General features: G+C 43.8%; 1 protein-coding gene across 2 annotated transcripts in view; it reads left to right on the top strand.

Annotated features, from left to right (window-relative positions):
* The window catches only part of LOC120926629 (S-adenosyl-L-methionine-dependent tRNA 4-demethylwyosine synthase TYW1-like), a 256,887-nt gene that overhangs the window by 134,212 nt on the left and 97,015 nt on the right, over window positions 1–25,660 (top strand). For both annotated transcript variants that reach the window (XM_040336750.1, XM_040336749.1), the window contains exons 12-13: window positions 7,958–8,135; window positions 19,008–19,143. In XM_040336750.1, the coding sequence (XP_040192684.1) occupies window positions 7,958–8,135; window positions 19,008–19,143 (314 nt within the window). The remainder of the gene's footprint in view (window positions 1–7,957; window positions 8,136–19,007; window positions 19,144–25,660) is intronic.

The following is a 25,660-nucleotide window of genomic DNA, read 5'->3' as shown; positions in this document are numbered from 1 at the left end:
CAGAAGGAAAGCATTCCTGCCTATTTTTGTGTATTACCAAAGTAATATCAACTATAGCTAACATGTCAAATTTTCTCTGGTTCATAAGGGACAAGCATTAGAGCTGCAGTGGTTAAATTTAAATAAGACTTTATATAAACATCATTGCAAAGTTTCAGTGGGTTAGATTGGACCATTCTCGGATATTACACCCCTGAAGCACAAATATTGATTAAATAGAATATCCCATTACCATGCTGTAAAGATCAATACTGGATATGAATAAGAATGCATCTTATAGCACCTATTGCATTGTTTGAAGCCTGGAAGTTGTTGTAAATGATGTGGAAGACTGATTTATATGGCATGCATTTCAGTTAATTTATGCTTGAGAAATGGCTATTTTTGAATTCATTATTCAATGATTCAAATAAGTTATTTTTTTTCATTTTTTTTTAATTGATTGTAAGGGGCCTCCTTAATGTCTGTTTAGAGTTTGCTGTTTTTATTGGGAAGATGAAGCTCAAAGTTTAACTTTCAGTTTGTGGATTATGCTTCTCTATAGAGACTTGGGCTCCATTCACCCCTTCAGAATCGCGGCAAAACATGGCATGAGATTGCAATGCTATTTCTTGTTTTGTCACGATTGGCAGGCGATACATTGTGCTAAAATCGCAATGCTCAAAAAGTAGCAGAAGATTATTTTGGGTGACAGTGTGGCGTTTTGCAATTTTGCAGAGACTACATCGTGATTTATCAACCGCCAATGACTGCAAAATTGCATCACAATCGCAGCCAGTGTTTTGCCGCGATTCTGGAATTGCGGGCAGAATTGCATTGATTCAGCCCCACTATTCCAAACGCCTAGAGAAAGGGGGACTGCCGCTCTAGGTAAGTGCACTCAGCAATCAGTGTCCTCTCAGAAGCGTAGGTGCTGGCAATGCACAAATCGAAGATCGGAGAAAAGACTGGACAGCCGCGCTTCCACGAAATTCTTAAAAAAGTTGCTTTTAATTGTAAAAAATGGAAATGTGCTGGTTAGTAAAGTTCAGTACTAACAAAATAACTGAGTATTAAACATAGAGATATTTGCTTTCTTGTGTACGATGGATTCATTCTTTCTCCTTTTTGTTCCTGTTTTTTTTTTTTTCCTTTTTTTTTTTTGATTACCAAGCCTTGATGATCTCAGGACTATCAAGACTACAGACCTGAGATTTTAAAAAGTTTTTTCTTAGCAATCAGTTTGAGATCAATCTGTTTGTGATATTGAGCTATAGAACTAAAATGCACACAGCTTGGTCAGCATGCATTAAATAAGTCCTAACAGAGAGGAGTCTCATCGGAGCTTCTAATGACAGTACAAAGCCATGAATCTGCAGTACTCTGACTGTACATAGATAACTAATGTAACTGTTCTGGGATCTGCCTTTCGCTAGCTTGTAAAATTGGATAAACTGCTTCCTGTGGGGCTCTACCGGCCTGTTAGAGGTATTAATAATTGTCAGGAAGACCCACATTAGTGTAACGAATGAGCAGGGACTTATTGACTGGATGCTCCGAGTTGGTTGCAGAGCACTATATAATTGATTGCACTATGCTTGTAATTTTTCTTTAGCTTGTTCTTTATTCCCACTACAATTCGCACAATAATGCCGTGACTTGAATGTGAGGGTGTTGACTGAAACAATGTTCTGGTCCTGCCTGCTGTATGCAGCATGTTAGCAGACTTCTTTTTCTGTAATAAAGTTCTTGATATTTTGTTTATATAGGTGCCTATTGTTATATAGGTGAAATTTGTGCTTATTTTTGTTCTCTACTCCTAAAGATGAAAACGTACCAGTGGGGCAAATTACACTGTCAGTATACAGTGTTGTGCTTGGGTTTTGTAGGCCTGATAATAAATGAGCTATGTTCCGAGCTTCATTACTTGTGATTATTAGGCCCTTCTGAACTCCAGGGGTATTCTTGCAGGGACAGACTTGGTGGGCAAACCAGTGAGTAGACATGATCTTTTCCCTAAACGTCTGTTAGGACAGCACATCAGAGAGTGACTCCACCCACTAGGAAACAGGAAACGCAAACTCCACCACACTTTAAAAGGAGGCTTCTCCCCACAGCTCATCAGTTTTTGCGTTTCCTCTGACAAGGTAACACATAGGAGTCGGAGTCTCTTAGGTGCTGTCCTGAGGCCAGACTGCCTACCTTACCATACCCTTTTTTTTTTTTTTCCCTTAAAGGAGTTGTAAAGGTACAATATTTTTTTTTTTCCTAAATGGCTTCCTTTACCTTAGTGCAGTCCTCCTTCACTTACCTCATCCTTCGATTTTTGCTTTTAAATGTCCTTAATTCTTCTGAGAAATCCTCACTTCCTGTTTTTCTGTCTGTAACTCCACACAGTAATGCAAGGCTTTCTCCCTGGTGTGGAGTACAGGAGTGTCAGGATGCTCTCTTAACACACAGCTCCTTTATCTATCTGCAACGTAGAGAGCGTCCTGACTCTCCTGTATTTCGGGGGAGGGGGCGAGCACAACACTCCACACCAGGGAGAAAGCCTCGCATTACTGTGTGGAGTTAGACAGAAGAACAGGAAGTGAGGATTTCTCAGAAAAAATAAGGACATTTAAAAGCAAAATCGAAGGATGAAGTAAGTGATAGAGGACTGTACTAAGGAAAAGGAAGCTATTTGGTTACCTTTACAACCCCTTTAAAGAGTCCGATCCTCCCACGCCACGCCAATGGTAGCTGGTAAGTGGGGTCCTTCTCCCTTTTTCAGCTCAGAGGATCATCATGACTGTTCCTCGAGCCGCTACTTAGGCAGCGGCAATGGAAAAAAAAGGAGATTTCTGGACAGCCGCACTCCAAAAATATTTGCCTTTTAATAGTAAAATAGGATAAAAAAATACAAGCCACAGCAGAATGGAAAAATTTCACACTATTACTTGGTGCTTAATCATAGCTACCGGTATATGCTATACGCATTGCCAGCACCTGTGGCTTCTGATTCGGAGAATCAGAAGGAGAAGTGAAGGAGAAAAAATACGTATTTACAATGTTTTGTAACTGAAACAAAAAAATACTTTATTTTTTCTAAATTTTCTGTAATTTTTTAACTTTTTTTGCAGAAAATAAAAATCCCAGAGGTGATCAAATACCACCGAAAGAGCTCTTTTTGTGGGAACAGAATGATAAAAATTTAGTTTGGGTACAGTGTAGCATGACCGCGCAATTGTCATTCAAATTGCAACAGCACTGAAAGCTGAAAATTGGTCTGGGCAGGAAGGTGTATAATTGCCCTGTATGGAAGTGGTTAAGACACCGGGGTGGGGCCACATACATGTAGCGGCCCGCCCAGATACCATCCCATTGGCTGTAGCTGCTGGGTCCCGCCCACCCCCGACATCGAGCTCAATTTCTGACCGCTCCTTTCTCTCCTCTGTTGTCAGTTTCACACACACACACTTGATGCTTGCCAGAGCCGCTGAGTTTGGAGAAGGGAGAAGGAACAGCCGATGCCGATTTTTCAAAAATGGCCAAATATCGGCCGGCTGATTCTATTGGTTGACCTCTACTGCTGAGGTGTTATGGAAGACCAGGATGCTTCAATAGCGGCCTTCTGCTCTTCTGCATTGTTTAGTCTCATGGCTCTCATCTTTCTGTTGGCAATGCCCTATAGATTCTCTATGGGGTTCAGGTCAGGTGAGTTTGCTGGCCAATCAAGCTCAGTGATCCCACGGTCATTGAACCAGGTTTTGGTGCTTTTGAGTGTAGTAGCCAGCCTTCAGACAAACCAGGAGGTATCAATCGGAAGGATTATGTCAGCCCTGGGAACCTTAACTTCAACTATGCCAGCCATTCAATGGGCGAGGCTCCATTTCAAGCCCCTCAAGAGTGTTCCCTTAAAGGTTTGGGATCACAGAAACCTTAGACACAACAGTAAAACTTCCCACCACGGTCAAGGGGACCCTTTGGTGGTGTAAAAGTCGGGAAATTTTGTCAAGGGGCTTACTTTGGTCCTTCCCGATAGAAATAATGGTCGCGACAGATGCCAGCAGTTGGGGATGGGGAGCACACTGGGATCAAAATATAGTACAGGGAGTTTGGTCCCGATCCAAAGCAGGAAGGTCCTCAAACTGGAGGGAGTTAAAAGCAGTCGCTCTAGCCTTGGCTGCCTTCTCTCCAAACCTCCCAAGGGTCCCAATGTGCAGATTCTTTCAGACATTGCCACTACCGTGGCATACCTGAGCAAACAGGGGGGCACAAGGAGCAAGACTCTTCTATTGCTGTCATCAGAAATCCCGGAGTGGGCAGAGAAGCATTTACTCTCCCTGTCGGCAGTGCATCTCAAGGGCACGCCAAACGAAGTAGCAGACTACTTGAGCCGACGAAAAATTCAGGAAGCAGAGTGAAGCTTGAATCTGGAAATATTCTCATTGATCACAAGGATGTGGGGGTGTCCACAAGTGGATTTGTTTGCTTCAAAAGAAAACGATCCGTTCTTCTCTCTGCACAAAGATAGCGCATCATTGGGGATAGATGCCTTATCTGGAACTTTCATCTGGACTATGGCTTTCCTCCTTTTCAGCTAATTGCTCTTGTATTGAGGAAAATACAAAAGGAAAAAGCGTCAGTAATCCTGATCACTCCATTCTGGCCAAAAAGAGCCTGGTTTTCCTCATTTTACAAATGGCGATAAAACCATTCTGGCAGCTTCCTCTCAGTTGGAGCAGTTGTTAAACAAAGGATTGTCAGAACCTCTAGTATCCACTTTGCTCGCCAGTAGAAAGAGAGTAACTAGGGATATCTACACTAAAGTTTGGAGAGTCTACAACTTTTGGTGGTCGTCAAATCGATCCTTAGAAGACATTGTCAATTTTAGAGTTTCTACAAAATGGTGTGGACAAAGGTCTTGCAATTAGCACTCTTAAAGTGCAAGTGGCTGCTCTGGGAGTATACCTGAAAAGACCTATTTCATCAGTTAATTTTGGTCACGAGATACTTTAGGGCAATTACTAGGTCCAGACCAGTTCCTACTAAACATTTTCCTAAATGGGACCTGACAGTAGTTTTGCAAGCCTTCACAAAAGATCCTTTTGAACCATTACAGTTGATCTCGTTAAGGAATTTAACTCTTAAAAAGGTTTTCTTGCAGTTACAACCGCAAGATGAATCGGTGAACTACACGCTTTATCAGTAAGGGAACCTTTTTTGTTAAGTTGCCCAGACAGGATTGTTTTTAAAACGCATCCAGGGTTTTTGACAAAGGTAGTGTCGGTTTATAACAGATCGCAGGAAATCATCCTGCCAACCTTTTGTTCAAATCCTTCTGCAAGAAAGGAGAATCCTATTCCATAATTTAGATGCAAGAAGAATTTTATTACATTACTTGGAAGTAACAAGGGACTTTAGGTTTTTTCGGACTATATTTTTTTATGGCAACAGAAAGTGACGCCCAGCATCAAAGGGGGCTTATTCCCAGATGTGTTTGTCTCCTCTGCCGGGAATATGAGCACACTCTACTACAGCTCTGGCCACTACATGGGCAGAAAAAGCTGATACCACCCCAGATCAAATTTGTGAGGCAGCTACGTGGTCGTTATTTAACATTTGTCTGTCATTACAGACTGGATCTTCTGTCAGCGGGTGATTGGGCATTTGGCAGACAGGTCCTGCAGGCTGTTGTCCCTCCCTAGTTAGTAAGTCTTGATTATCCTCATGTGCTGTCCTGAAAGATGTTTAGGGAAAATTCACAATGTAAAGTAGTGAGTGTTCAGCTTGTATAACAGAGAAAATGTGCTGTCCCCTCAAAGTAACTCAACATACAGCCATTAATGTCTAAACCGCTGGCAACAAAATGTCCAAATTCTGCCCAATTAGCCATTTTCCCTCCCCAGTGTCATGTGACTTGTTGGTGTTCCAAGGTCTCGGGTTTGACTGTGGAGAACATGTTAAATTTGGTGTTATTGCTCTCACTCTCATACTGGTCACTGGAAGTTCAACATGGCATGGCATGAAAAAAAGAATTGTTGCTTTTACATAAAGATGGCTTAGGCTGTAAGATGATTACCAAGACCCTGAAACTGAGCTGCAGTACAGTGGCCAAGACCATACAACGGTTTAACAGGACAGGTTCCGCTCAGAACAGGCCTTGTCATGGTCGACCAGAAAAGTTGAGTGCACATGCTCAGCGTCATATCCAGAGGTCGTCTTTGGGAAATGGATGTATTGCTTAAGAGGTTGTAGGGGTGGGGGGGGGTCAGCCTGTCAGTGCTCAGTCCATGCGCTGCACACTGCATCAAATTGGTCTGCATGGCTTTTGTCCCAGAAGGAAGCCTCTTATAAAGATGATGCCCAAGAAAGCCTGCAAACAGTTTGTTGAAGACAAGCGGACTAAGTACATGGATTACTGGAACCATGCCCTGTGGTCTGATGAGACCAAGATAAACTTTGTTCAGATGGTGTCAAGCGCGTGTGGCGGCAACCAGGTGAGAAGTACAAAGACAAGCGTGTCTTGCGTGGTGGTGCAGGTGTCGTGGTCTGGGGCTGCACGAGTGCTGTTGGCACTGGGTAGCTGCAATTCATAGAGGAAATAATGAATGCCAACATGTATTGTGACATATCTGAGATTAAACCTATTAATCAAATGTATAAATGGGGAAAAACAGTAGCGCTACAAAGTGATACACAATATAACACCAACTATAAACGATCACAATATTGATGTATAACGTGAATATTAAAAATATCACCCAGTGACAAATTAATGGTCCATAAACAAAACAAATGTTGAAGTGAAGATGTTGAATGCAAAATATCCAAATGATGTATTGTGACATACTGAAGCAGAACATGATCCCCTCCCTTCAAAAATTGGGCCGCAGGGCAGTTTTCCAACGACCCCAAACACACCTCCAAGACGACCACTGCCTTGCTAAAGAAACTGCGGGTAAAGGTGATGGACTGGCCAAGAATGTCTCCACACCTAAACCCTTTTGAGCATCTGGCCCAATTTGGACATTTTCACTTAGGGGTGTACTCGCTTTTGTTGCCAGCGGTTTAGACATTAATGGCTGTGTTGAGTTATTTTTAGGGGACAGTACACTGTTGTACAAGCTGTACACTCACTACTTTACATTGTAGCAAAGTGTAATTTCTTCAGTGTTGACCCATGAAAAGACATAATAAAATATTTACAAAAATGTGAGGGGTGTACTCACTTCTGTGAGATACTGTATGCCATGGACTCTTTCATTTTTATGACTTCGTGCTGTTTGACAATGCAACCTTCTAAAAAAAAAAAATGCGACCACAGTGTATATGCACAACTGATGCAGTACCTTGCCAGGACTTTGTCATCAAAGACTGCAGTACTGGGTAAGTCCAAGGGACTCTGAAGCAGGCCTTGAAGATAAGTATTTTGCTGTGTGGGTTGTGCTTAAGACCCCTTTCACACTGGGGCGGGTTGCAGTCACTATTGCACTAAAAATAGCGCCTGCAATCCGACCTGAAACAGCGGCTGCTGTTTCTCCAGTGTGAAAGCCCCGAGGGCTTTCACACTGGAGCGGTGCGCTAGCAGGACAGCTCCAAAAGTCCTGCTAGCCGCTTCTTTGGAGCGGTGTGTTTTACCGCTCCTCCACCTCTCCTTGGCGCATTGCGGGCAGTATTGACCCTTTTTTTCGACTGCTAGCCGGGGTAAAACCACACCGCTAGCGGCCGAATATCGCTGAAATTCTGACGGTAAAGTGCCGCTAAAAATGGCGGCGCTTTACCGCCACTGCACCTCCCGCCCCAGTGTGAAAGTGGCCTAAGGTTGGCGGGGGGGGGGGACTGTATACTTCACAGATTTTTGTTTTTATCATAAGCTCCGTTTATTTTAAATTTTTTTCTTTTTAGATTATTGAAAGTTTCCCCTGTTATTTGAAAATGCAACACATCCCTGGTCTTTGTATTCATTTATTCAAACGTACTCTGTGTCTTTCAGGGGTGCCTGGTGTAAAACCTGACCGATTTGAAGAAGGCATGGCCGTCAAACATTGTGCGCTTTCTTTAGTTGGAGAACCAATTATGTACCCTGAGATTAACCAGCTTCTCAGGTTGCTTCATCAGCAGAACATATCCAGTTTTCTTGTTACAAATGCACAATTTCCAGAAGAAATAAGGTAAGTGGTATACAGTAGATATGTTGCCTCCTATAACTTGTTAAAATGTATTTACATGCTTTCAGGTGCTTGAACATGGCCACAGCTTTTTCAAATGTTAGATTGCATACAGCTAGAGAGAATCACTTTTTAATTTAACAGTTTTATATACTAGATGTTGACTGTGAAAGCAGTCCTTTTCCTCTTGGGAATAAAAAGTGATCTTGCTCAAACACTGATGAAAACTTACTTTCTCTTATCGTCCATGGACGGACACAGCTCCTTAAATCTTGACAAGTGGGTTATGTTCCCTGTTTACAGGAGAGGACTAGGCAGAAACATGTTAAATAGTTAAATACATGTTACATTAACAGAGTTGAACAGCCCCGCCCAGGGGGCGGTCCCTCCAGACATAACCCTCCTCACTGCAGCATGCAGCCTCAGTTTCGTTCTGCCTAGCAAGGAGATGGACGTATGGCTCCCTTTGGGCCCAGCGCCCTGAGGAGAAATGTTATTTTATTTTATTTTATTTTACTTTTTCTTGAAGAATCTTCTTTCAACTGTCGGCTGAGAGACAGGCTGGATAATATAGATCCTTGTAGTCTACTCAGTCCGACCAGCAAGCGTGGGCACACCTTTGCAAAGAGGCTTGGTCTGCCACGCCATACCCCATGACTCCTGGGGTGGCCGGTGAGCTTTGCTCCGAGGTCCACATATGACTGGGCTGTGGTGTTGTCTCACTCACAGTGGACCGGGCCGACAGCTACCTCCATTTCGGTTGTAGTTCTGTCAGGAATGCGTCAGCGAGTCCTCGCTTGGACGGGTAAGTACAGTCCCTCCTGCTTCGGTGGGTTGGTACGGCTGGGCATTCCTGGGGTTCGGGGGTCCCTTCCCCTTACTTCCCTGCTCCTTTCCCTTGCTGCATTGCTAACATTGCCGCTGTCAGGGGGGAGGGGGCCTTCCTGAGGGGACTGTGTTTTTTCTTTTTTGTATTGGGCTTTCCTGTGAGGTAAAAAGCCCTGTGATGAGCACAGATGTTTATGATTATACTTCAGCAGACGCTGACTGATTGGTGACACCTGTAACGGTTTTGCTTTTTATGCTGTATCTGTGTCTTATCCTTAAATAAAACAGCCCTGGGAGGCTTTTCCTGTTTAAACACAGGTCCCTGCAAAAGTTACCTCACGGTTCTTTTCCTCACAGGCAGCGCTAGGCAGTCTCCTCCTGAGGGAGTCCCCTGGTTACCCCTGGTCAGCGCAGCAAGTGGGTGAGAGGCCCTGAATAGGGCTCTAGGAGCTTTTGTCTATTTGTATGGACAGGTGTGCATATTATAATACACACTATGTAAATTGGAGTCAGTATCTGGGTCCTTCCCCACATGCTGGTGGTGGCAGCAGGTGTTAGCACCTGGGATTCCCACAGAGTTTTTATTGTTAGTCCTGGACACAGTTTGTGCCAGGGTGGGGGTGGACTGCGGGCGGGCGGTAAAAGAGTGCCCCCTTCCCCCGTTATCCCCTGGGGAATGCTCTGTTATGGAGCCATGGACCAGGTACCTAGTTAAAAAAAAAGGCAGAATAAGGCATTTATGGGTGCGCTTTTTACTGCTGCAAGGGACTCTCCTAAGCTGCATAGTGCAGATGGGTTTCCGCCGAGGGCTCGGTCTTTTTTGGATCACACAAATCAGACCGCTGTGTAGGTTTTTTCCTTCTGTGCCCTTCTTTGATAATTTCTGAGATGCGGAATGAGAAAAGCCGCTGAGGGCTTTTGTAGTCCCTCACCGCCGGGCGGTAACCCCCGCTTGTATGGATCTGACTGATAGAAGATCCGAAGTACTGACCCGTTCCATGTTTACCATGCTGGGGTCTGGCCTGCGGGCCTATTGTGGCCACTACACTGGGGTCTCAGTCGACGCTGGCGCCATTTTTTGGGAGGTTTTTCAATTACATTGAAAACTCCCATTGGCGCCCATTTTGTCGTAGCCGCGCTATGGCGCAGCTTACATTGTGCGGGCCATTTTCCTGTGGCCGCGTTCTGAACGCTCGGCGGCCATCCTGGAGTAGTCCTGACCCCTAGTGCTGTATACAACTCACAGAGTGAGCATTTTGCACCAGACACTGGAGGAGCACCGACTCTCTCCTGAGGTTATTAGCCTAGCGGACCAGCTGGTCCAGGGCCTCATATAGGTCTGTGATGCTTCATTGAATGCTGCGCCCTTGTTATCCAGGGTGTCTGTTTCAGAATGGTTTTATGCACACGGTGGTGTAGTGCTTAACTCCATTACTTGGCAGCAAAAGAGTCATTGGTTCGAATCCGCACACTGACGCCAATCTGCCTGGAGCTTGCATTGTCGCTCCCTGTGTCTGCGTGGGTTTCCTCCGGGTACTCCGGTTTCCTCCAAAGACATGTGTGCATACACCTACATAATATACATACACACTATGTGTGTGTATTATTTAGGGGCAACCCTCCCAGGCCGTCAAAGGCCCAGCTGGGGGACTAATCTGTCCCTGGGTGCATAAGCCGATCACGCCGGCACCCAAATCCTGCCAATGTATATAGCCTCCCCTCCCTGTCACTAGGTGGGAGGGGCGGCTTGCAGGTTCACAATTCAGTGAAACCTCCCTGCTCTCCGACTAGTGGGTCTGCGAGGTGGTCTCTTCGGAGTACTAGATAGTACTAGTACTATCCACAGAACAAAGTTCTGTCCTTGTGTCTTCCTCTCCCGGCCCGTCGGTCTGCCTTGGGCAGTGTGGGATTTGCTAAGCTGTGAGGTAATTTTACCTTTCCTGCAGGACGAGAGTTTTGGGGTTTTCTATGGGCCTCAGGCCCTAAATACCTTTGTGAACGTCGGGTAGTTCCGCATGGAATCCATTTGTTTGGTGGTAGCTGCGCTTCATCCGGGGGATGTCCTGACGTCCTCGGACATCAGGGACGCATACATGCATGTCCCGTTTTGCACATGTCACAGTGTTTTTTTCTGTGCTTCGTGATGAGAGAAGGGTCTCTGTCAGCCTGTGGCCCTCCCTTTTGATCTGGCGTCAGCACCATGGGTTTTCAGCTAGGAGCTCGCACTTATTTGAATTTTGTTGGGACAGCGAGGCTTTGCCTCATTGGCTACTTGGACGACTTTCTTCTGAGAGCAGCTTCTGTCTCCGACCTAGTGGATGGGTTATTCCCATTCAGACCCTCCGAAGATTCGGGTGGATGTTAAACGTTTAGGCCAGAAAGTGTAGCTCAGTGGCAGCAAACCTGCCCTCCATGTGTGCGACCCAGGGTTCAAATCATGGGCATGCTAGGTTCCGACTCAGCGTTGGAGTATCTAGTGTTGATCCAGACTCCTCAGTGGCAAAGTTCCTTCTTCCCCTGGAGAAATTGCAGACTCTTCAGTCTGCGGTGAAGGTATTGGCATCACGCAATCGGTCTTCTCTCCGGGCGCCTGCTGGTTCGGGGTCTGTGGGTAGCCTCCTTCAAGGTGGTACTGTATGCCCAGTTCCACACCCTGGTTTTCCAGGGGAACTACTGTCCAGGTGGTAAAAATCTCCTGTCTCTGAAATCATTAGATTCCTGTGCGCCACCTAGTCAGAGTCTCTCTGAGTTGGTGACAGAGATTCCCGACTCTTCGGTCCGGGAAGTTGTTCCTTCCTTCCAGTGGTCGGTGTTTACGACGGATGCCAGCTCACGGGTTGTGAACCTGGAGGTTCACAAAACTGGGGGGGCCAGTCGGCCCTGAGTCGCTGGACTTGCGTGGACCTATGACCACACCTCCTTGAATGTGTCTGGTCTCGGTAGCTACCCAGGGTCGGGCCTGGCTAGTGCCTGGTGGGAGACCACCTGGGAATACCAGGTGCTGTCTACTGTTCATTGTCCTACTATTTTAGGCGATCAGGCTATGCTTCTCCTTGTGGTCGACCGATCTGGTTTCAGCCGGACAACGCCACGGTCGTGGCTTCAGTCTACCATCAGGTATGCCGGCAGGCGGACTACTGGAGTCGCCAGATGCTGGACCAGGGCAACTGGTCTTTGTGCTTGGGGTGTTTCGGCTCCCTTGCAGGAGGTGAGCCTCACATGGCATGGATCTCCTGGCAGCTTGTCTCCGCCGCAAGGGTGTCAAAGTTAGTGGCCAGGTCTAGTGATCTTGTACAGACGCGTCAGTCGCGCTGGAGGCCCTGTGTTGTCTGTATCGGTGATTTTTTTGCCATTCCTCCATGGTAGTTGCTTCCTCGGCCGCTCCACAGAGTGGATGCTGAGGAGATCCCGATGATTCTAATCGCTCCAGATTGACCTTGGCGTCCTTGGTACGCTGATATCGGGCGCCTGGTAGCGGAGGCACCCTGGTGATTGCCAGGGCAGGAGGTTCCTGTCTCAAGGTCCCATACTTCCTCCTGTTGTACAGTCACTGACTTGCTCAACATGGTTATTGGAAGCCAGACTTTAGGTGACCAGGGTCTGTCTGACTCGGTCATCTCAACAGGGCACTGTAGTCTTCTTCCGGAGGATCTACCGTCGCACCTCTCTTGGTGCGAAGGGATGGAGTGACGTCCACGGGCGTACTCTCGGTGTCCAGGGTCCTGCTGTTTTTAAAGCTTGGATTGGATCTAAAAATTGCTTAAAGCACCGTTTGGGGGCAGATTTCAGCCTTGGCTGTGTTCTTTTAGTGGCCTTTTTACGGCCCGTTCCCTGGTGGGTCCCCTTTTTTTGTGTGCAAGGGGTTTGTCATATACTTTCCCCTCTTGGCCCATCTCTTCCCCCATGAGTTTTGACTCTGGTGCTCTCGGTTCTTCAGGAACCTTCCTTTTGGAAACATCAGAGAGATTTTCTCTTGACACTATCTCAGAAGGTGGCCCCTTTAGTGGCCTTTACCTCTGTTAGAGGGGTTTCTGAGTTGGCGGTCTTGTCTTGCAAGCCGCCATGCTTGATCCCCCATAAGGATTAGGTGATGGTGCGCCCGCGACCTTCCCTTCTTCCGAAGGAGGTTTCGGCCTTTCATACTTTAGGCGTGGTACGCGCTTTGCGGGTATGCCAGCCTACTACAGCTCCATTTCGGAGCTTCTGACTCTCTTTTGTGTCGGTGTCTGGTCCACAAAAGGGCCTGGCGGTCTCGTCGACCACCATTTCTCGGTGGATCAGGCAGGCCGTCATACAGGCCTATGCTCCTAAGGGGCGGGCCCCCCTTTCCGGTCACGGCACTTTCGACCAGGGCAATTGGTGCTTCCTGGGGTTTTTTTTTTTTGTTTTTTTTTTTTTTTTTTTTTTCGACATCATGCGTCGGTCTCACAGGTGTGCGAGGCGGCGATTTGCTCGTCCGTTCAGGCTTTTTCCAGAATTTACATGGTTGCTGTGAGTGCATCTCATGATGTTTTTTTCAGCCGCTAGTTTTTGCCGGCGGCTGTTTAAAGTTGCACCTCCTCCGTTGAGGAGCTCTGCTTGTTTTGGGGTGAAGTTAAAAATAGTTTTTACTGATATATTTCCCACCCCTCGTTTTTTGACACTGCTTGGGGACGTCCCACTTGTCAAGATTTAAGGAGCTGTGTCCGTCCATGGACGATAAGAGAAAATAGGATTTTTTGTACTCACCGTAAAATCCTTTTCTCTGAAGTCCATGGACGGACACAGCTCCCACCCCTCCTTTTTAGGTTTGTACTGCTTGTTACGAACTGAGGCTGCATGCTGCAGTGAGGAGGGTTATGTCTGGAGGGACCGCCCCCTGGGCGGGGCTGTTCAACTCTGTTAATGTAACATGTATTTAACTATTTAACATGTTTCTGCCTAGTCCTCTCCTGTAAACAGGGAACATAACCCACTTGTCAAGATTTAAGGAGCTGTGTCCGTCCATGGACTTCAGAGAAAAGGATTTTACGGTGAGTACAAAAAATCCTATTTTTTTAGTAGCGTTGAAATCGAAGCAGTAATCTGTAGGAATGGGGCATTTAACTCAATTGAGTTGGCTAGACATCACAGTACATTATAAAAACTTTAATAGGAGGTTTATTTTTGAAAAGTCTTATGTTTTCTTCTGTATTGCATATCTATCTTATTTGTTCTGTCTACTTTCTTCTTTCCCAAGTGTATTCTCCATATCTGGTTGAAGAATTAATGTAAATGGACAAATCCATAGATCCTGTAAATGCTTTATGGATCCTCTATATACATTCATTCTTTAAACAGATCTTCTCCATTTGCTGCTGTTTGGATTCACTTGAGGCATGTTTTGTATCTTAGGACTGAACCTTAAACAAAATAGACATCTCCTGTACAATCATTAATAAAGCTGAGTTCTATTACTCTTTTTTTTTATGTTTTGTTTAGTAATTGTTGCAACAATACCAGGTTGGATACGAGGTGTCATGTCTACATCCCCTTCTGGGCTTAACAATTTTCAAAACGCACAGCCGCAGCATCACGATAGGCTATTTTTTGAAGAGCCAATTTGTAGATGTAGGAGCAGACATGACCAACTTGACTTGGGCTGCACTTTCTTGCCTTGTCCACCATGGGCTTTGCAGGCTTGGAAAATTGGCAAATGGGCTTCATAAGTCAGTAGCACCCAGACTCTTCACCAGCAACCTCCACAGTTGGGAAATGCTAGATATTGACCTCTTGGCTTCTAGATTTACCAACAAACGGGGCAAGTTTGTCTCTAAATAAAGCCCCATCTTAGATGCTGTCGTGGAAGGTGTCTAGAAAATGAGTTACTAGGTATCTAACTTATCTCAGTTTAAACATTTTGAATGTGTTTTCTATCTGCTTTTTATGTAGTTTTTACAGTGTCCCAACTTTTTTTAGAACTGAGGTTGTATAACTCAAGTATTAGCTATGTCTTGGAGTACAACAGAATATATGCATCCCATTGTGTTTTAATGTTATTGCATCTTGTTTTTTGATCGAGCAGATAAAGAATAATCTTAAACTAGGTTTACAATTATGCAGATCCTGCATACTGCCTTTGCATGGGAACAGCAGCGCTTTCATTTGAATATGCTGTACCTGCAGGGGGAAAAAGGCCACAACCATTTTTTAAGTGCCGTTTCCTTGTGGCAGGGGGGTGCTATTAAGCATTAATGGCACCCCGTGTGTCTGCTAAAGAGCAGTGCATTTTTCCTGCTCATCAGGGAACACAAGCTCTCTATTCCCAGACTAGGACTCAATAGTTCAGGAGCTCTGTAATTCTATGAGAGTTCTGACCTTTTTGTTCAGTTTCACTCCAGACCCATACATTCTGTTACAGGACAAATCTGTTTAGCCTCAAAACAAACCAACCCACCTGACACCAAAGACTGGGTTGCCTCTGTCCCGGTTGTTCAGGAATGCAGCTTGAGGCAAACAAATTCCTTCCTCCTGAAGATTGCCACAACGGATTACAGACACAGGCTGGGGAGGAGTCGTTGACACATTGTCGGTGCAGGAAACTTGCTTGATAGAAGTCCCAGAAAGATTTGGTTGCCCTTAGAATGCTGGACCTTCCAGCTTGGGAGTCGATGGATTCTGATTCAGTAGGGAAAACACCACTGCAGTGGCATACTTTAAGCACCAGGGAGGAACCAGAAGAGAAGTAGAAAAGTTTGTGTACATTAGCCTTGGTTTGATAGATATGGGAATCAAGCTTATAATAGACTGTCTATCTCTTATATTAAAACTGAACTGAGGGTAGAGCCGATATAATTTAAATACAGTAGACTTGTGTATTTTTACTTGAAATGCAAACCATAACAAGTTTATCAGATCGGTGCAACAGTCCAATGTGAAACATTGCACTTGTGCATGAGCTTCCTGTAATAAGGACCGCTTATGCTGCTTTCTTTCATTATGCAGGGTAACTGGTCTTATATCCACACTCCCCATAAAAATTCTGAGGCCAGTCTGTAGTGTTTGCCTGCTGAGTCCCTCACACAGCTCCCCTCTCTGCACAGGCTATGTGCAGCACAGTGATAATTTTTATTTTTAAAGGCATTTGGTACACACAAAGTAGATTGATATAATTTTTAGGGGAGGTCCACAATTGCTTTAAAAGACTGATGTTCCTTTTAAATAGTTTTCTCTTAGCTCAGCCCGATGACCAGGTTGTTGCTCAGCACCTGAAAAAACAAACACAATGACGGCGTGAAAGAGGGAAATTTGAACCACAATACCACAAAGTGGATAAATAAATAATTATAAAAAGGGAGGGGGAGGAAGAGAAACGAAAAGACCAGTGACTGAATGATAATAAAGAGGATGGCAAGTCCCAATATTTTAAAGTTCATATATAAACAGTTCAGGATGACATATATACCGTGGCAGCACTTTGGAGAGTGAAGCAAGACTCTGTAATAGCAAAAAGGAAAAAAAGATGCGCCAACTAAGTGCAGTATGTCTGATAATATGGAATTTATTAAAACGGCCAAATGGCAACTCACTAAAAAGTAGTACAGAATGCGCTCATAAAAAGGGAAGTGTAGTCACTATGGATCGTCAGCCGATGATGGTGGCTTCTCTGGTGAAGGTTTTGTTGATTGCTGTCCAGGGAAGAAGTGTGGCAGAGCACTGCGGGCACAGCGAAACCCAGAAATGTGACGGTTCGTCAGCGTGCGTTCCAGCCTGCAGCGCACATGGCTCTCGGCGACAAGAAGTGACATCAGGCAGGGGCTCGTGGTGATGATGCGTTTCAATGCTTCCGCATTTTCATCAGATCTAATGGGAGGAGGAGACTGGCATGCTTATATATGCTATGTGGAGCGAAATGGGGCAATCATTCGATTTCCCATTCATCCAAGTAAAAAGCCATCACCATCCTTTTAAGTTCTCGGCTCCCCAGCATGGCCTGCAGTGCTCTGCCACGCTTCTTCCCTGGACAGTAATCAAAACCTTCACCAGAGAAGCCACCATCATTGGCTGACGATCCACATTGACTACACTTCCCTTTTTTTGAGCGCATTCTGTACTACTTTTTAGTGAGTAGTCATTTTGGCTGTTTTAATTTAAAAAATCCATATTATCAGACATCACTGCACTTAGTAGGCGCATTTTTTCTTTTTGTTGTTGCTCAGCACCACCTATATGTGGGTGTCTCCTTAGCCAGCTGCTAGGGAGGCACCTGCTGTGGTGTGCCATGCCCCTGCTTCCTTTTCTTCAGCAATTTGACTGACAGCAGCAGAGCTTTGCTGCCCTCAGTACCTGCCTCTGCAACCAGAAGCATCAGGATAGCAGCACAAGATCGTAGGACCCCAAACATGTTTATGGACAGAGGTTTCCCTGCACTGAGCTCCAGCAAGCTGTCAGGCTGGGGGGCGCAGCGGGGGGAGAGGGGGGCTTGCTTAACATGTTTACCAACCCCCCCCCCCCCCCCCGTAGTAGAGAGGGCGTATGCAGCAATCACTACTTGATCGCCCCTATATGCTCATACTGACAGCTGATAAATAGTAACCGCCGAGAGCTACTATGTATCAGACTGACGTTTTATATATACATGTCTCAAACGAAGAGTTATGGGGGTCTGTTTAGACCTCTGATATCTCACCAAAGACGGTGAATGGAATAGCCATCCGTCCGTTTACATCAGCCTTTCTTCAGAGAACAATGGGTGGTCCGTTGGGCCTACCTGAAAAACGGACAGGCAGGCTTGCCTGAAAAATATTACTAAACAAACCCCCCCCCCCCAAAAAAAAACAAAGGTTAAATATTAATGGATAATGGAAACAAACAAAAAAAATCAGCAGTAAAGTAACAGTTGGAAAGGAGACTAAGGAGTTAAATAGGGTTGATTTAAAGTAAACTAAGGGTTAATAAGGGGTTAAAAGAAGAACTTTTTTCACTAGTCAGGTTGTTTTAATGAATGAACAGGAAGGTAGATGGAAATATAGCAATGTTACTTTGTACGTTTTGTATAATCCTGGTCTAGAGCAGTATTTATAAACACTGATTACAAGTCCTTTTTTTGACAGCTAGAGCTGCTGACAACTTATTTTCCATGTATATTGAAATGCCAGCAATACAATGTACTCTAAGAAGAAGCTGTAATACTGGGAAGGGGATCCTAGAAGCAGGGCAGCGGGACTGAACACGCTACACACGCCCTGTGTACAATGACGTTCTTTTGGGCATGTGTAGCACACCCAATGTCTGCAACTAATTAAGCAGTGGTAACTTTTTTCAATGGACTTTTGCAGGAAAATGCCACAAAAAAACAATAAAATACCAAGCATATTCATTTGTGTAATTTCATTATTGAATTAAAAAATCTATTTTCCCCAAAAAAATAAAAAATGTGCCCATAATGCTTAAAGCGGAATGTTGCCCAAAAGGTGAAGTTCCGCCTTTCCTCCTCCACCCCTTCCATCTGCTCCCCTCCTCTCCTATATTTGGTATGTGTTTTGGGGGGCAGGTATCTGATTTTGGCAGGTACCCTCTTCTACCTCCGATTTGATTGCTGCGGTGATCTGAGCAGAAGTTGCCCCCCCAACTTTGAACCCTCTTGGAGACAATTCACATGTCCCAGGAGACTGTGGGACAATTTAAGGGGCACAGCTGGCTGTGAAGCATTAAGGAGTCTGTCAGCTGCCCACACTTAAGATGCCAGTGCCTGGACCCAAAGACCGGCAAAGAACCGGATTGGGTGTGGACATCGCTAGATCCTTGGTCAGATAAGTGTGTGTGTGTTTTTAAAAGGCACCAACTTAAATATTTTGTAGCTGCTTACTTTTAAATTTTTGTGCACAGTGTGAAGATCCTCTTTAAGCAGGTAAGATGGAAATATACGGTAACTTGCAAAGTCTATGGAAATAACACTGATAAGATATGCATTGTGAAATATGTCTGAAAATTGTAATCTGCATATCTGTTTACAAACTAGTTTGTCAATCAGTTATGATAAGTTGGTATACTATGAGAATAACGGATAGTGATCTATCCTTTTGCCAGGTCACTGGAGCCAGTCACACAGCTGTATGTGAGCGTGGATGCAAGTACCAAAGACAGCCTTAAGAAAATTGATCGCCCACTGTTCAAGGATTTTTGGCAAAGGTTTCTTGACAGCTTGACGGCATTGGCAGAAAAGGTAAAATATGGGATTTTATTAACATGGTGTTACTTGACACAAATCTAAGTGTTTGACAGTAATGGTTTTCATGTTCTTTCTGTCTTGTGTATATAACCTCAGTTCTGCAGCTGTATTTTAAAGCAATTCCTAATTAAGGGGCAGACCCTAAACAGACCAGATGTTCAGAGCTCCATGGCTAATCCTGCTGGTTTGAGATTTAACATCAAGTGTTCTATTTAACTCATAATTTCAGTGTTAAAGAAAAAAAATTGCTATCCACTTTAGAGCAAAACATAATGCCAAGACTTGCATTTCTCAAACTATTTTCTATTTCCTAAATTTTTATAGCACCCTAGTTCATTATTCTGGCTATTGGTAGCTTAAAAAACGACTGTAATGTATCCACATTAATAATAAAGGTGTAAACTAACAGCTGGCATACTATCTGCTTTGACCTAGTTTTAGATCATCTTGTAATGCACTTAATATAATGAGTGCTATCCAGAACATATCTTGTGCTTAGACATCTGCTTAAAGCATACTGCAGCTAAAACCAAGCTAAAGCTACTACTGTGTCCCATTAAATAATAAAAAATAAAAAAAATGTGGCATTTGCGTTTGAACTACAAGTCTGTCTGAGACTTGCAGTTGATTAATTCACAGATCTCTGTGAATGAATGACACAGCTGTGCAGGCGGATAATTGCTGAGCACTACATATTTGAACAAACGTGTGCGAACTTCCACAAGATGGCACAGCCAGATCCTGAATGTGAGACCTGCCCTACCTTTGACTAGACGGCAACACAAGCCTGGTTATGAGATTTCTGTATTCCTCCACCATTGTGGTAGATTTGAATGTTAAAGCGGATGTGCCACTAAAAAAAATATTAAAAGCCAGCAGCTACAAATACGGCACCTGCTGACTTTTAATATTGGGACACTTACCTGTCCTAGAGTCCAGCGCCGTCCGCAGCAGAGGACGAGCGATCGCTTGTCACTCTGCTGCTCCCCCCGCCATCCTCAGTGAGGGAACCAGGAAGTGAAGTGCTCTGGCTTCACTACCCGGTTCCCTATGGCGCATGCGCAAGTTGCGCTGCGCCGCTGATTGGCTCCCGCTGTGCTCTGGGAGCCGAGTGTTCCCAGAGCACAACGGGGGGAGGACGGGAGATGACGTTCTGCCCGCAGTTAACCCGAAAACTGTGTGGCCGGAAGTGGGTGTAAATACCTGTCTTTAGACAGGTATCTGCACCCCCCTCCCCCTTGAAAGGTGTCAAATGTGACACTTTAGGGTAAGGATTGCAGTAGAGCCAGGTCTGCCTCACACACTCTGTCTAAAGATGGCCATACAATAATATCATTTTGAACAGTTGCATAAATATGCTAATGAAAATTCTCAGTACGTTTGACTTGACGACAAATGTGAGTCAAAAATACTTTAACCACTTCCATACAGGGCACTTATACACCTTCCTGCCCAGACCAATTTTCAGCTTTCAGCGCTGTTGCACTTTGAATGACAATTGCGCGGTCATGCTACACTGTACCCAAACTAAATTGTTATCATTCTGTTCCCACAGATAGAGCTTTCGTGTGGTGATATTTGATCACCTCTGCGATTTTTTTATTTTCTGCTAAAAAAAAAAAAATTACAAAAAATATATATTTTTTGTTTCAGTTACAAAACATTGTAAATAAGTACGTTTTCTCCTTCACTGAGGTGGCACTGATAAGCACTGATGATGGGCTCTAATATGCGGCACGGATAGGCGGCATGGATGGGCACTGATGGGCGACACTAATGTACTCTAGTGTGTATTACTAATGGATGCCAATCAGTGATGCCCATTGTGGGCACTGATTGGCATCCATTGAGGGCACTGATTGGCATCCCTGGTGGCATACCTGTGGTGGGCCTCCCTGGTGGTCTAGTGGCATCCCTGGTGGTCCAGTGTGGGCATCCTCGGAGGGGGGGGCTGCGCTGATAATCGATCAGCACAAACCCCCCCTGTCAGAGGAGCAGCCAATCGGGTCTCCTCTACTCGCGTCTGACAGACACGAGTGAGGAAAAGCCGATTACAGGCTTTTCCTGTTTACATTGTGATCAGCCGTGATTGGACACGGGTGATCACATGGTAAAAAGTCTCCGTCAGACTCTTTACCTAGATCGGTGTTGCGGGGTGTCAGACTGACACCCTACAACAACGATCGCCGCGATGCGCGCCCTTGAGGGCGCGCACCGGCTCAATATCCTGAGGATGTCATATGATAGGATATTGAAACCACTTTGCCGAAGTCTTTTTTTTTTTTTTTTTTTTTATAGGGCGGGCGGCAAGTGGTTAAAGAATTTCTATTTTAAAAATCCAATTTAGCATGAAATGTACTTTAGCAAAACCACATTCAATGTTGAATAAAATTTTTATCCTGCTCCTTTTTCTCACTGCTACATTAGAGAATAAGCATCCGTCAATTTGGCCCTGCGATGACAAAATTGAATGTTCTTAAATTGAAAATTTTTGAATAACATTCTGCTACTGTATGGTCAGCTTTAGTGTTAGAGATTACCGGAGTCTGTTCTCAAGTCAAATTTGGGTACTAATGCTGGTAAAATGTATAAAAATTATAATATATTTAATCGTAATGAATAAATAACTTGATTTAAAGCACAAGAATGCATCATAGGTGCTTAAACTGCCTGCACACTAACCTGCAAGAATGGTTTAAAAAGTGGAAGGGGAATTGGCTGCTTTTAGGCTGTTTAATAAGATAGTCTGGAGAATGTGCTTGCTTTCTTTGTTAAAAATTAAGGAGTTCAAGTATTTAATCGACAGATAAAGTAGAAAGTGCATTTACCTGCAGCCTCAGCGAATCAGCCGCATATGGATAGTTTTTTGCACGCCAAGAGCATTACTAGGATTGTACATCAAATCTGGAAGGGGAAATAAAGATCTGTTCTTAACCTTTTCATTCTAAACCCAATTAGTGCTTTTCAGGACTTCAAAAAGCTATTGGTAGTTTTATTAACTTAAAGCGGATCTTTTTTTTTCAACTTTTCAACTTTCCATCTATTCTCTCTCTCTCTCTCTCTCTCTCTCTCTCTCTCTCTCTCTCTCTCTCTCTCTCTCTCTCTCTCTCTCTCTCTCTCTCTCTCGTTTGCCAGGTGGGGGAAGGGGGGGTGAGTCATAAGAGGGCCAATGAGAGCTGCAGACCTGGAGGTGTGCCTCTGTGTAAATCCAGAAAGTGAACAGGCAGCAGCTTCAGCTGCCCACAGCTAAAATGGCTGCAGCCAGACTTGGTGGAGTGAGATTTCTGCAGCATATTTGACAAGTACAGAATCACAGTATATATAAAGTAACATGCAAAATGGTTGGAGGGAAGCTTCAAAATGGCAAAGATGTTTTTTATACAAATTATGTGAGCAGGCTGCAGTCCCTATTTAATTGTAGAGGTGTTGCCTAACTGCAAAATTCAGACTGCTGCTCCAGAAGAATGTGTTGTCAGCTTTTGACTCGTCGTATAGTTATTTTATTTTTATTTTGTCCTTCAAGAGAGGCTACTTTCAAATTGGACAAAATGGCAGCAGTCGACTTCATTTACATATAATGTACATTTATTATTGCTCCACTTCAAACTTTGGGTACATTTTGGAGTTGCAGTTTATCCCATTTGTCAGTCTAATGTGAGGCTTTAAAATGTTGTAAGTAGCTCCAAATTACCACGATAATTCGAGTTCTTCTACTTTATTTTCTTTGCTCTTACCATTATCTAAATGAGCAGATAGTGAAGAAGTGGTCAATTGCTTGAGCAGGTGCATAGCTTATTATGAGATAATATGAACATAAGGAGGCCAATTTCCTCAGCATGGCATTGGGCTGCAGTGTATCTGACATCTGCTACAAAATGCATCATTATTTGTGAGGCTGCCTGACACTGTCTAACTTTATTTTCACCAAGACATTGATTTAATGGCCTGAGAAGCTCATTTAGCAGTAGGTGGAGAAGAGCTGCTTGCCAAAAGAACAACAAAGATAAATACTGTTCAATGCCTTAAGTGTGCAGGTGACTATGTTCTGAATTAAGCAAGTATTTTAATAGACTTAACTCACCTGGTTCCAAACTGCTTTCTCCAATCGTTTCTAGGCATATTTCAGAGAATGGAACAAACGCTTCATGCATTCAAAATGCACACAGATAACATTTTGGGTAGCATTACCCATTTCAACTTCAGGCAAATAAAGTGCTTTTGGAGAAATATGGAGGCTGCCATTCCAGAATTCGTCTGAAGTTCTAGTTGCCTAGTTAGGTTGATTATGTATTGAATCAGACACAGCCAGGCAACTGGCACATTCCAGGAGGGAGGGGATGATAAATAGGACTATCTCCCCAAGAAAAAGTGAAAGAAAATTCAAAGTTTTGGGTGCTTACCAGAACAAAAATAGAGGGGACATCTTTTAATAGGGACACCAGTACTGGTGACAATCAAGGAAGGGAGGGATTGTCTCAGTGTTCTGCTTTGAATATGGTACAGGAAGTTAAGAAAAGTTTTCCTAATGGGGCACGTATTACCAAAAGGCAAAAGTGCTTTTTTTTTTTTTTTTTTTTTTTTAAGTATTTCGAAATGTGTCTTTCTTTTTGTGCTCTTAATATTTACTTGGCTGGGTGGGCACCCTTTAAGAGAATATGGATGACCTAATCACACTCTGCTGCTCTATATTGTATAATTAGAAGGTAGAGGACAGGGAAGTGACACTGGGGGTGCTGAAACTGAAGCGGCTGCTTTTTTTTTTTTACCATTCATCAGATATGTGAGGTTCTCTGGGTAAGGCTTGGCCAAACATAACATTTTCGTGTTCAGTTTTCCTTTAGATTTGACCTCATTATATGGTTTTGGCAAATCTTAACACTTTACATGTGTATACAGTCAGGCAGGCCCTTGCACTACATAGTTGAAAATAAATCTAAAGAAAATTGAATAATAAAATTGTATAGTGTATGGCCAGCCTAAGAATATTTTGACTTGCGCACCTAGAGAGCACTTGCAGCTATAACTTTAAATTTGCACATAGCATTATATCTCAAGTCAACAATCGCCTAGTTTTCAAATTTTAACCACTTCAATTTCAGGTACTTTTACCCCCTTCCTTTTAGCTTTCAGCACGGTTGCACTTTGACAATTGCGTTTTTATGCAGCGCTGTACCCAAACTACATTTTTATAATTTTGTTCACACAAATAGAGCTATTTTTGATGGTGTTTGATGGTGTTTAATCACCACTGTTTTTATATATATAGATATAGATATAGATATAGATATAGATATATATATTCTCATTTTATATATCTCATTTTATTATTATTATTTTTTTTTTAATATACCGTATTTGCTGGTGTATAAGGCGACCGGGCATATAAGATGACCCCCTAATTTTACAGCTTTTTACGATTTTTTTGCCTGTACTCACCGTATAAGACAACCCCCCTTCCAAGGCTTCCGACACTTCATATTTCTTCCTTCTGGAGCCATATTCTTCTTCATTCTTGCTGGAGCCAATCACGGCGAGCAATGTATTCTATTAATGAATACAAAGCCTGCTTGGATTGGCAGAGGCTGTAACATCAGCCCACGCCTCTTTTGACTCTCAAAGCCAATCCGAGCAGGCTACTGTATGTAGCCTGCTCAGATTGGCAGAGGTTGTTACCCCAATCCGAGCAGGCTCTGTATTAATTTGAATACATCGCTCACCAGGATTGGCTAAGCGGTATATACTGTATGTAGCTGAAGCTACATCCAGTATTACCGCACAGCCGTGTATATATGTATGTTTACATACCCTGGCAGAATTTGATTTCTTGCCCATTTTTCACAGAATGGGAATGATGACACAAAAACCTTTCTTTCACTCGTTGTTGTTTGGCTGAAGCCATTTATTATCAATCAACTGTGTTTACCCTTTTAAATCATAATCGTAACAGAAACAATCTAAATGACCCTCATCAAAAGTTTGATTTTGGACTGATAACATGCACACACATTGACACAAAGGGGTCTGAATGGCTATTAAAGGAAACCGTCCTTACCTGTTTGCTTGTAATTTAGTGTGTGTCTATAAAAGGTCAATATGTTTCTGGACTCCTGACAGACCCTTGCATCTTTTATCCAGTGCTGCACTGAAATTTCTGGATTCAGATTCATGGGGGAAGCAAAAGAATTGTCAAAGGATCTGTGGGAAAAGGTAGTTGAACTGTATAAAACAAGAAAGCGATATAAAAAGATATCCAAGGAATTGAGAATGCTAATCAGCAGTGTTCAAACGCAAATCAAGAAGTGGAAAATGAGGGGTTCTGTTGAAACAAAATCAGTCAGGTAGACAAACTAAAATTTTAGCCACAACTGCCAAAGAAAATTGTTCGGGATGCAAAGAAAACCCCACAAATAACTTCAGGTGAAATGCAGGACTCTCTGAAAACATGTGACTGTTTCAAGATGCACAATAAGGAGGCACTTCTCGAAAGATGGGCTGCATGGTCGAGTTGCCA

Source organism: Rana temporaria, chromosome 2 (assembly GCF_905171775.1).
Source record: "Rana temporaria chromosome 2, aRanTem1.1, whole genome shotgun sequence".
In the NCBI taxonomy this organism is placed as follows: Eukaryota; Metazoa; Chordata; class Amphibia; order Anura; family Ranidae; genus Rana; species Rana temporaria.
This window is presented reverse-complemented; position numbering and strand designations above follow the sequence as displayed.